The 12,906-nt window shown below is 37.3% G+C and overlaps 1 protein-coding gene across 5 annotated transcripts; it reads left to right on the plus strand.

Annotated features, from left to right (window-relative positions):
* Window positions 1-6,827: 6,827 nt before the first annotated feature.
* Window positions 6,828-12,617, plus strand: LOC147512304 (protein phosphatase 2C 50-like). Of its 5 annotated transcripts, none has more exons than XM_086595276.1 (6): window positions 6,900-7,059; window positions 7,146-8,776; window positions 8,869-9,207; window positions 9,289-9,394; window positions 11,021-11,357; window positions 12,286-12,617. In XM_086595276.1, exons 2-5 carry the CDS (start codon window positions 7,877-7,879, stop codon window positions 11,353-11,355), a joined length of 1,680 nt encoding a protein of 559 aa, XP_086451402.1. In that variant the 5' UTR covers window positions 6,900-7,059; window positions 7,146-7,876; the 3' UTR covers window positions 11,356-11,357; window positions 12,286-12,617. The 5 variants fall into 5 exon arrangements, with proteins under 5 accessions (XP_086451401.1, XP_086451402.1, XP_086451404.1 ...); XM_086595278.1 differs by having other exon boundaries at window positions 6,919-7,059; window positions 7,716-8,776; XM_086595277.1 differs by lacking the exon at window positions 12,286-12,617 and having other exon boundaries at window positions 6,953-7,059; window positions 7,146-7,165; window positions 7,716-8,776; window positions 11,021-11,828.
* The last annotated feature ends 289 nt before the right edge of the window (window positions 12,618-12,906 follow it).

Here is a 12,906-nt window from a genome sequence, read left to right on the forward strand (position 1 = left end):
AGGGCGCACACGCTCATATTTGCCTATCTGAGAGCGCTCTTGCGCTCATGCCTAAACTTGCAAACTTCTATTTTTCTACAGTAACATCGAAATTGGAGATTACTATAAAAACAGAAGTTATGTTTTGGAAAACCAAGTCTTTAATAGAAACCCAATTTTGAGAACAAATTGAGAGAAAACTCATGCAAAGAGAAAAGCTTGTAAGGAGAGAGAAATGATCTAGTAAGTTGGAGAGACTTGAGATAAGTGATTGTAATATTCATTCCCATATATACTTATAAAAGGATTAACTATTGTGGAAGTAGGCATCATTGGCTGAACCACAGTACATCCATCTTTGTGTTGTGGTATGTTTTACTTGTTTTATATTTATATTGCCTGTTTGTGATAGGTATATTCATAGGTTAAGATTGTGGTTGTTGGTTGTAGTGAAAGATTAGATTTTTTATTGGAGTAGTAGATTGTCCAAGTACAAATTATCTTAGTGGGGATCGATTGGTATCGTTTTCCCCAACAAGTGGTACCGGAGCCAGGTTGGATTAAGCCCAACAAGGTTAAGTTGTTATCCAAATCTTGCCCAGAAAGTGTTTGATAAAATTCATGAGAGAAGATTTGAGTTGAAATAGCTTGTAGAGATGGACTATTCTGTAAACACTCACATAACTAGTCTAAATAAAGGTAACTACACTATTTAGAAAGTCATGATGGAAGACTTGCTCTATTGCAAGGACTTGACACAACCCATTGAGAATGAAGGAGTAAAACCAGATGCAATTGCTGCGGCTGAGTGGAAGACGCTTGATGAAAAAACGATTGGGTGCATTAGACAACGGATTGACAACAATAAAATCTGCCTTGTATCCCAAGAGACCACCGCTTTCAGCCTGTGTAATACATTAGAAGACCTCTACGAGAAGACAAGAAATGACGCACATAATAGCTCTTGTTACTCAGAGATCCTTGTTACAGAAAAGCAAGAGAGAGGCAAAAGAAGAAAACCATCTTATTCTAGAGGCGATGACAAAAGAACATCTAGGAGAGCGAGCAGACCTCCTGAGAAAGACTTGTCGTGTAATCATTTCGGTATCCATGACCACTTCAAGTATGAATGCATAGAATTGAAAAGGGATGAGAATACTAGTACCATACATGAAGACAAGTTAGAGTTGAAAGGAAGCACCACCGATAGATTGAGACACCACAGTCATAGCTTCAGAAGGTGAAGTAGGAATTGTGTCAGATGGTGACGAGCTATGCTTGAACACTTCATGCCAGGGTACAGAGTGGGTGGTAGATACATGTGTTTCCTACCACGTCACACCCCACGAGAGTTTCTTCACTACCTACAAATCGAGTGATTTTGGTGAGGTGAAGATGGGCAACAATGAAGTCTCAAAGATTGTAGGCATTGGGGATGTTCATGTAGAAACCAATGTCGGCTACACCTTGACACTCAAAGATATAAGACATGTCTCTGACATTCAGCTAAGCCTAATTTCTAATGGGAAGTTAGATGATGATGACTTTCAAAACTTGTTTGGTAACGGGGTATGAAAATTGAGTAGAGGTTCCATTATAGTAGCAAAAGGGAATAAAACTTGCTCGCTTTACAAAACACAAGCTAATTTATGTAAAACAAAGTTAAATGCGGCACAAAAAGAAGCTTCCTCCGAACTATGCCATAAGAGACTGTGTCATATAGGAGAAAAAGGCATGGAAGTTCTTGCCAAGCAAAAGGTCTTGCCAAACATAAAAGGTACGCATTTAAATAGATGTACTCATTGTTTGGTTGGAAAGCAGCACAGGGTGTCTTTTCAAAGATTCCTCTCTCACATAAAGGACAATGTCCTTGAGCTTGTACACACATATTAATGTGATTCTATGAAAGTGAAGTCCTATGGGGGAGCTTTGTACTTCTCGACTTTCATTGATGATGAGTCAAGAAATATATGGGCATATAGTCTGAAGACCAAGGATGAAGTACTCAATGTGTTCAAGACTTTCCATAGAATGGTGGAAAGAGAGACATTGAAGCTTTTGAAGTGTATTCGCTCAGATAATGGGGGTGAGTACATTGGGCCGTTTGAAGAGTATTGCAATCGTCATGGGATTCGTCATGAGCAAATAATTCCCAAGACACCGCAACCACAATTGTATAGCCGAGAGGATAAGATGCATGCTGTCTCACTCTAAGTTACCTAGAAGTTACTAGGTAGAAACAATGCGCACAGCCGTACATGTGATCAACCTATCGCCTTCGAAGCCTCTGAATAATGATTATCCATATAGAGTATGGTCAAGTAGAGATGTTGATTATGGATACTTGAGGATATTGGGGTGCATGACATTTGTTCATATTCCTAATGATAAGAGATCCAAGCTTGATGACAAAACCAAGTAGTGCATTTTTTTGGGTTATGGGGATGAGAAGTTAATTTGGCTACAAACTTTATGATTCGATCAACAAAAAGATAATCCGAAGTCGAAATGTTGTGTTCTTGGAAGACCAAACCATAGCAGACTTTGAGAATGGTGAGAAGCTAAAAGCTTTCATTGGTGATCTTGTTAATTTAGAATCAAAAGTTCCTACTGTAGAACGTGCAGAAGGCATTGAGAATGCAGAATGCAGAGAACTATGGGTTTGAAGCTTATGATGATGATCTTATTGCTCATGATGGGATAGAACCTATTGATATAGCAGATGCGGATTAAGTGCATGAACCACCACCTGAGCAAGCAGAAGTGCATCCTCCTGAGACACAAGAAGATGGGGCAAGGAGGTCTGAGAGAGAGATCGAGACAAGCTTCAACCAGGTATCTACCACATACGTATGTTTTACTATCTGATGGTGGAGAACTTATGTACTATCAAGAGGCTTTTGAAGGTACAGACAAAGAGAAGTGGTTGAAGGTCATGCATGATGAGATGAATTATTTGCATAAGAATCACACTTATGACTTAGTTGAGAAACCGAAAGGAATAAAAGTTCTCAAGAATAAGTGGATCTTCAAAGTCAAGCATGAAGAGAATAATCCACACCCAAGGCATAAAGCTCGTCTTGTTGTGAAGGGATTCGGTCAAATAAAATGTATTGCCTTTAGTGAAATTTTCTCTCATGTAGTTAAGATGACTTCTATTAGGGCGGTATTGGGTCTGACCGTAAGTACGGACTTAGAGGTTGAGCAACTAGATGTCAATACAACTTTTCTTTATAGTTCGGAGAGATGAGTGATCTAGTGAAGATACTTGAGAGGAGTGATTGTAATATTTCTTTATATACTTATAAAAAAATTAGCTCTTGTGAAAGTAGATATTATTGGCCGAACTACGGTACATTTTTGTGTTGTGGTATATTTTATTTATATTTATATTTTAGTGAAGATGGATTGGTATTGTTTTTTCTAATATTTACGATGACCCATAGGGTCTATGGTGAGGCAATGCATAAAGACGTATTCGTCGACACCATGTTTTTTTATTCTTTTGTAAATAATTACGTCACCTTTTGATTGTGAGATAGATCTCCAAAGGACACTCACTCATTCATTGCACTCTTTTACAACTTTTACTTCTTACCTAAAAACTTCATAATTGGGCGGGGCCATATCTGTCGATTCGCCACGTACGTTGGTAAACGTAAATGTCACATTCATCTTGCCTAACTGGACACGTCAACTTATTCGGTATCTTAACACGTGTCACAATATTGACCTACTTATAGACCGTGTTGTCGGAAAGCAGGAAACGTGGCGCGAAGTTGGTGGTCTATCCCAGTCAATTTGTGATTTGTCTACCCTCTCGCTGGCTAACCTCGTTCTTCGAAATACCTTTGACCCTGTTATGATACTTATTAACTAAAGTACCACAGCTTTTTTAAAACTAATTTAGAGAGCACCACCTGGTGCTAGATGTACCAATAAGTAATAGTACTCACACGTGAGGCGGTGACTTCTGATGCAGCAGATATTTCATACAGTAAACAGTGAACGGAGTTTACTTAAGCTGGCAACTGATTTTAGGTTAATTAATTAAAAATGAAAATACTAAGCCCAGTGAATGCCGGGTTGGTATTGAGAAACAGGGAATAGGGTCTTATCTATATTGATCAAACAGGACCACCTTAAAAAAAGTGGTGGTGAGGACTGAGGAGTGCATACAGGTAGACAATGGTGAAAGCAGCATAATGTGCACACGGCACACACATCGTCACATATGATGATGCACTAGATTTAGATTTTGGGCTGATTCTCTGTATTTGAACTAGTGAGAACATGAATGCAGTTGCTCTCGTTCGGGTCCATTGAATTATGTCATGTGGAATCCAATTCAGTACTTGTCAAATGAAATTACTTTATAACAGACAGCTCGACAGCTCGGTGCTGTTTTAAAGTTGGATATTAGAGCATTCCCAATACAATGACTTTAGCAAAAAAATAACAATTTGTCACCATTAAGTCTTTAAAACAATGGTCCAATACAAAAGTAACTATTAAGGTAGCTCTTTCACTAGATAGGATGTTTCATTATGTCCCTTGTATTTTTTCGATATTTGTTTTATTTTTTTGACGGAATGAGTTTCAAGGCACATTTGCATTGGACAATGCCTAGCAGTTTCTCACAAACAAAATTAATTTGAGAGAAAATAGTTGCTGCTTGCATTGAAAATGCTTTTAGAGCAGCTCTAGAAGACTATCAACCGATGTAGTAGCAAATTTGCATACAAAACACTAAAAAGAATAATAACTTAGTAGTATCCACTGCCTAATAGTAAACTTGGTAGCAAATTCTCTTCTAAAATTTTCGGATATGGCACCACCCATGTGTTGGCGTGGACTTTTTTTTTTACTAAAATCGTTAACACCCATCGCGCACTGTTTGTAGAGGATTAATTTATTAAAACATAAAAATTAATAATAAGACTTGCTTTACCAAAGTTAGATACAAATGATAAGAAGAGATTCCATTTAGAGTGCACTTGCCAAGAGCCGTTGGATAGCGTGAACGAATCTCAATGTAGAGTCAATTGTCAACAAAAAAACAAATGTAAAATCCGAATCATTTTCTTTCTCTTTGTTCACATTATTTTTCCTTTCATGCTATCAAACACAAATCAACAATCAATGTGAGAGTGTTTCATTAATTTGTTTGATTTAACTATTAGCTTTAATAATTTTTATAGTTGTTCCTATAATCAAAACTATTGGATTTGCAATACATAATTCATGCATTACAACAAATTTAATGATATATTTTTGTATAAGGATTGGGTTGTTCACTGTTCAACATTAAAGTATCAACCAAAACAATATGTATTTCTAGGATTGGAGTATTCCCGTTCAACATTGAAGTTAGTACTTTTAATGAACAATATAAATGTTCATTATTGATTTATGGGTGTTGGTTTGGTGGTGTTTAAAAAATATTATAATGTAAATTGGTAACAAGCATAAAACTTGAAAATGTTGAAAGAGATGGAAAAGAAGACGAGGGCTAAAATGACTTTTCATTTGTATTTTTTTCCTCAAATATATTTGGTTCTCTTGGTCAGTGCCCAGCCACTTCAAATACAGTTTTCTTCTCTTTTTGGGACCGGAGTTACTTCGGAGTTACTTCTATTTGGGACCGGAGTTACTTCTATCTAACGGTTTACAATCATGTGCGCTCTTTGGTGAGGAGAGATCGATCTCTTTTGATTTTGTGGGTCCCTATTTGCTACTATCTTTACTACCCTTTCCAAGAATAAAAGAAGGTCGGCAATGCATATTTGGCATGTAAATTGAAATTCATAAAACTTGGTAGCAATTTGAAGAATTCTTCTAGAGATGCTCTGACATATGGAAACCCAAGAGTTTCCAACAAAGGAATCATTTTAAGAAAAATGCAGTGTAACCATATATTCATTTTTAGTTTTTTGCCCCAGCATTGAAATATTGGCCCAATAGTATTTCTCAATGGATCGTGAATAGGAATCCAATTCTAGGTGATGCTCACTGCTCACTTATCATGCATAGTCGACCTGTAAAAACTCAAGTTAGGACATACACCTGATCCCAAGAGGTCTTGTTATTGACTCTGAGTCTTGCTCTTCCGGGGAATTCATCCCAAATCAATTTGCTATTGCAGAAAGTCGTAGCACATATTACGTTCATTTACAGATCCCAAACATTTGGGACGACTTCAATTCGTTAGGTAAAGTTGTTTGAGATCTTAAACAACTTTGACTGGATCCAAATCTGGGTTTATTGTTATTTAATTGCTAATTATGGGTCCAACTTTTAAGATGCTTAGTAATCAAATCCGAAACATGATTGAATAAGCATATTTATATAATGTCATGGACCACACTGATCCTCTAAATCTAATCCACACACTTTCTTCATCATACATATATTATGTGCTTTGCTAGGTACTTGGAACAATTTTATGATGCCTTATTCCAAAATTCCATATCAATGGTCCCTTCCGGTGGGCTTGGGCCAAAAAAAGAGCCCTTCATAATTTTCATATAATTCTCATGTGTTACATCATTGTAGCATGTCCCACCCACATAATTGAGCTACAAAGATGTATAAATTTCTGTACATCATATTTATTTGTTTCAAAATTGGCCAAACATGTATGGACCCACAAGCATTAACCCCATGTACATGACTCACCCCAAACATAATAAAAAATAAAAAAAATGGAAACATAGAAAAAATAGGAGACAAGGAGAGAAAGACACATGTTATGCTCTAAATAATGAGCTTTCTCATGTTGTATTGTAAATAAAAACTATAGTATAGTGGAAAATGATATATAATTGGCTAAACCAGTAAAGTAAAGTAAATATGAAGATAGAGAAAAATCATAGATTGGTGGGAAATTGCTTTTATTATGCCATGTTATTGTGACACCTGTCCTTCTCTTTCTTTTTCATATTTTTTTTCTTCTTCTTTGTTGTCTCCAATCTCTTTGCACTCTCTTTTTGCTCTCTCTTCCATACAAGTTTTTCCTCTAAATGCTCAAAAGAAACTAACTTTCAAGAAAAGAGGTTTATAGAGTTGGTCTAAATACTGGTAAGCACAGCCACAAAGCTTATTTTTTTCTGTTATATTGATGATTCTTGGTTTGATATTATATTATATCTTTGTGTTTTATACAGGGAGAGATTAGAAAAAAGAGGTAGTGTCTTTTTCTATGTATTATTTACTTTTTTTTCTTGAATTGAGAAAGAGAGAGGTTGGAGTTGAGGACTTGAGGTCGAGGTGGGTTGCCTTTGATCTAGGGAACCGACGAGGTGTTTAAGTGAAAAAGGGTAGCATCTTTTAAGGGTTAACCTGTGATTCTTGACAAGGTTTTAGACTTTTCCTAGGTTCTTTCTCATGATCCACTTTGTTTTTTTTTTTCTTTCTTGTGTTTAGAGATAAGGGGTTGATCTTAATATGTTCGGTCTCAAAGGGTTGTTGGGGTGAAAGTATTTAAGGTCTTCATTTGGTTTATTTTATCTTTCTTTTGCTTTCTGTGGTTAGATAGACAAGTTTCCAGAAGTAGGTTGAAAGTGTTTTTTCTAAGCTCTAGAGAGATCTAACTGAGGTTTCGGGTTTCCTTAAATTCAAACTGGGATTCATTTTTCTTTACCAGATCTGATTACCTTAGCTCATTCTCTTGGTATCTTCGATTTGCTGTTAAAACGATTGTAATGTGTTGAGTCTGTTCAATCTTCTTGTTGTAGATGGTGTCGGGTTTTTGAGTTAATTAGGCATGAAAGACTGTCTTTTCGATTCCATTAGTTGGTTTACTTCGATGGGAGAGGAAATGGTTGAAAAATGATAGGTTGTATGGTTTTAAAGGGGTTGGAAGGTTGCTGGTACTGTAAGTCGTATAGGGGAGTTAATGGAGGAGATGTCTTCGGCGGTAGCAGTTCCATTTAGGCTAGGTAATTCATTGTGTGATAAGTCGGCGATAGCAACTCATTTGGAAATCACAAGACTGAAGCTGATGACGGACACTGCAAGCTTGTTGTCTGAAACCTCAGCAGGGCTGCCTTCGGATACTGTTATGGGTGGAGAAGAAGGTTGTAGTTGTAGTAATTTTGAGAGTGAAGAAGTACATCCGGTTTCCATACCAGTTTCGGAAGAAGTTGACAAGGGAAGAGGTGGTGGTGGAGGAGAATTGCTTCAGATTGTACCTGAAGCTGAGATTGAAAGGGATTCCATGATTGAGGAAGATGATAATTTATCTGTGGAGGGGGATCAAGTGCTTGAGTCATATGGTTCCTTTTCTATGCTAAGTGATACAGGTAACATCTGTATGGAAGAATTGGTGGCTTTTGAGTCATCTACTGGAATGAGCCTTCTAAGTTCCATGGATGCAGAGAAGAGCATTGATGGCGTTAAAATTATTACAAAGGCCTGTGCTTCCGCGGGACCAAGTGTTCCAGAGGAAACGATGGTTGATCTAGTTCCTGTGGCTACAAAGAGCGTTGAATTGCAGACTAGAGATGGGTCTGATTCCAAAGCATCAGTTCTGGTTATTTCCGTTCCCCAGGAGAAGAAAATTATTGGAATAGGCAATCGAGGTATTTTTGAATTGGATTGCATTCCTCTTTGGGGGTCCGTTTCCATTTGTGGGAGAAGACCGGAGATGGAGGATGCTGTTACTGCAATACCTCGACTTTTGAAAATTCCACTTGAGATGCTCCTTGGTGCCCGTGTATTGGAGGGAATGAACCAAAGGCTCAGTCATGCTACGTCTCATTTCTTTGGAGTCTATGATGGTCATGGAGGTTCTCAGGTAATCTTTTGTTCTTGTTTATATAATGCTGAAGCTGATTTCAAGCACATAGGGTTCAAGTGTAACTCTGTAATACTTCATTGGTTATGCAGGTTGCAAATTACTGCCGTGATCGCATGCATTCAGCTCTAATTGAGGAGATAGAGATATTGAAACAAGGGTTGAGTAATGGAAGCACCAGGGATGATTGGAAGATGCAATGGGAAAAAGCCTTAATCAATTGCTTTCTCAAAGTTGATGATGAAGTTGGTGGGAAAGTCAGCAGAGGAGGTGGTGATGGTATCTCTGAACCCGTGGCTTCAGAGACTGTAGGGTCTACTGCTGTGGTTGCTGTCATTTGTTCATCTCACATTATAGTTGCAAACAGTGGTGATTCAAGAGCAGTCTTGTGTCGTGGCAAAGAACCTATGGCACTGTCAGTGGATCATAAAGTAAAGCTTGTCTTTGCTATTTTGTATTGTATATTCTTTTTGAGCTTTTGGGGAAACTGATACTCTAATTAACTGTTACAGCCTAATAGGGAAGATGAATATGCAAGGATTGAAGCCGCTGGTGGCAAAGTCATACAGTGGAACGGGCACCGTGTGTTTGGTGTCCTCGCAATGTCAAGGTCCATTGGTATTTAATCTGCACCTTGATCTAATTCCATGTGTTTTTTTTCCAGTTTGACTTATTGTACCCTATCTCCCTAAACTTGGTATTCTGAAGCTTAATAATACAATCTTGTTAACAAATAATATGTCAAAGATTCCATACCTGGGGCTCAATGGAATTTTTTATGTGGGTCTGGCACCCAGGTGCAAGTTGAGTTGCAAGTTGCATTTGCGCTGGTATAAGTCGAAGCTTGATGTGTGAGTCTTGTATTTTGCAAAACCCAGAAAAGAAGTCCATTGGAACCGCGTTATGTTTTTCAACTCTTTAGGGAACATTGATACTATCTGACATAGGTTTAGGAAGATGTATTAATGTAGCCCCTCCCCCCAGGTGAGTTCTGATAATTAATGATCACATATGCTTTTATACATATTTTCGTTTTGTAATACTTTTATACATATTTACGTGAATATCTTTTTCTATTTTTTTCCCAAAATTAGACTGGGTTTTTGAATGACCACTCATCAAATCATTAGCAAAACCTGGACCTGTTACTCAAATCAGGAGTATGTCAAGTTCTCATAGCTGGCTTTAGCCTACTAGAAATATCCTCGACCTCATTGTGAAGGAAAGGTCGTTCAAATTGGTTAAGAAAGTTAGAAAGTATTATTCCTTTATAAACCAAACTAGGAATCAAGGGATCATTATCTTTTCTCAATAGATGATAGATGATGGAACTTCTTCAACTTCTTTAACCTTTAGATGAGAATTTAGAAACAACCCCCTTGAACATCATTTACCTGTGGTCTGTCAAGGTCAAGCTTATGCAGAGTCAATATATTGACTTTTTAATAATATATAGGTTCAACAATCCATCTATTTCTAGTGTTTCTGGATTCCAGGTTATTGAATGCTCATCTTGTGGAGTGTTAACTCCAAATGCTTACCACACAAGATATTACATGTTTTGTTTGAGGAATGAAAGTTGGTAACTAGTCCAGATAATGAAAATAGTGCAAGTCCCCTATTTCCACTTCATATTCTATTTGTTGGGAAAATAGGGATTTACACCGTTGAGTATTTTCATATTCTATTTGTTGTGGAGTTGATTGATATCTGATTTACTGAAAACATATACTCTTCCATCTATGTTGTTTCTTTTGGATTTTGCATGGGCCCTGTGTCAGATGCTAATACCCTTAACGATGTCCATGTTGTCGAGCTCTTTACCAGTGTGCGATGTTGTTTTGTTTTGTTTTGTTTTGTTTTGTTTGTGTTGGAATCCATTGGTTTAGTCTAATAAATCTTTATTCGGAGAAAAAAGCTATTAACAAGGTGCAAGCCTAAATCTTTATGACCTTTTGACATGCTTTTATGAACACCTATGTAGTCAATCTTCATCTGCTTCGCTTTCAGTGAATCTCCATGTATAATATTACGACCGTAATACATAAAACAGGAAACAAGTTCAAACTGCAGAACTATCCCATACGTCTCTCCCCTTTCGTCTTTCTTTTATGTTTTCTAACTAATGAGAAAAAAAAAGTTTTTCTTTCCTACTGACAAACCAGAACTACAAAACCTTCAAACACAGCACATCTTTTAAGCTTTTTTGTGCTAATCACTCTTTTATTTCCTTTCGTTGCACAGGCGATAGATATTTGAAGCCATGGATTATTCCAGATCCAGAAGTTACATTTGTTCCCCGGGTAAAAGAGGACGAATGCCTTATTCTAGCCAGTGATGGGTTGTGGGATGTTATGACAAATGAGGAGGTTTGTGATGTGGCTCGAAGAAGGATCCTTCTCTGGCACAAAAAGAATGGTACTTCAGCTCTTGCAGAAAGAGGTGAAGGAGTTGATCCTGCTGCTCAAGCAGCAGCAGAGTGCTTATCTAAACTTGCTCTCCAAAAGGGAAGCAAAGACAACATTACCGTGATTGTGGTGGATTTGAAGGCTCACAGGAAGTTCAAGAGCAAAACGTGATGGTAAGGCCGCCCTCATTTGGTATTCATTCTATAGTTATACGATATAGAACTCTGTCTAGTCCATAATGGTTACTAGAACTAATACATAGCTCGCCCATCTGTTTTTCACCTGGGTTTAATGAGTGTACAAGAGAATTGTATTCTGTATCTACGATAGGATGCACACCATACTGGAAACACCTTATTGATTAAGTCTCTGTCGTACAACATGCGTAGTACTTACCATGTAAATTGAGCTGTTGTAGGACTAGGAAGTAAGGATAGGGTTTTCAGTACTTTCAGCTGACACTGAGGTCCTGGTTGATTGTATTCATTTAGACCTCCGAGTTAATGCTCTGAGAGGTACTTCACTTTGTATTACATCTGTCACGTGGTGCTGCATAATGCATTAGGATTGTAAGATGGGGATGATTTTTCATTCCCTTGCATTCCTTTCCTGTATAATATTATCTTCTGAAGCCACTTCTGCAATTCGTACTACTTGTGATCCTGTGATAATTAGGCTTAAAAAAAAACGAAATCTCTACTTGAGGATATGAATATATAAATTGGAAATCAGAGTGTATTTATTCATCATTTTTCCTTCAATCCTTATCCCTATAGACATAATAATGTTTTTGCTGTTTTGCACCCAGTCTCCCCTCTTTAATTTTTTCTTAAAGAAAAATAAAAATAAGCTGCTTTAATTGTCTTCCGTTTTTCAAGTTTTCAACATAGCATTGTTATGATTTGTGATATTTGATATTTAACACTTTTGATACCCGTACAACAATGTGCATACTCTTGCCTTGTCTAGGCGGGTTTTCCTTCTCAATTTTGGTATTGTGTTTTGACTTTCGATCTCCCGGAATAAAATCCTTCACCTTCAAATAATAACCTGGTAAATAATAAAACTCGGGATTGAAATTGAGATATTTCATTTTTCAAGGATGTACTGTTGAAGATGGCCTACTCTTCGTCGCAAGTGATACTCAGTCCCAAGATTATGGGCTACCACTCTGCTATGGAGATTGCCCACATGAGTTTGGACATTTACTCCATGTGTCTTTCATGGTTGAAGTGCAGGTTTAACATGGTCTCATTTCTGTCAGAATTTACAGTTTGAGTTGGTTAAAGCATAAAAGCATCGGTCTACTAATTTAATCAGAGTATTATGTGTAAAACTTGTAAAGAATGTGCAGATAATTCTTCTACAAAATTCAGATGTTAGAAAGAAGTATATGTGTGTGGCACTTTCCAATATCAACCCCGTTCTCTCTTTATGTGCTGTGATGATGCTGCACTAAGTTGTCGAATGGACCACATTAATTGATGACACTGTTGGCATGTAAGAAAGTATGGAAGTGACCCCACCAGGGGTGTTGATGGGGTTTTGGTGTCTTGCTACCAACCAACATGGTTCATGAAGGGATCATATGATTCTTGTCGTTGATAATGGATGATGTGTGATACACCTCAGTTACCAACTGTTCTCCTTGTAGAGTGATCACAGCATCCATTAGCATCAACAACAATCAACTTAGGATAAGTAGATAAGATTTTACAATAT

This window comes from Coptis chinensis, chromosome 3 (assembly GCF_015680905.1).
Source record: "Coptis chinensis isolate HL-2020 chromosome 3, ASM1568090v1, whole genome shotgun sequence".
Taxonomy (NCBI): domain Eukaryota; kingdom Viridiplantae; phylum Streptophyta; class Magnoliopsida; order Ranunculales; family Ranunculaceae; genus Coptis; species Coptis chinensis.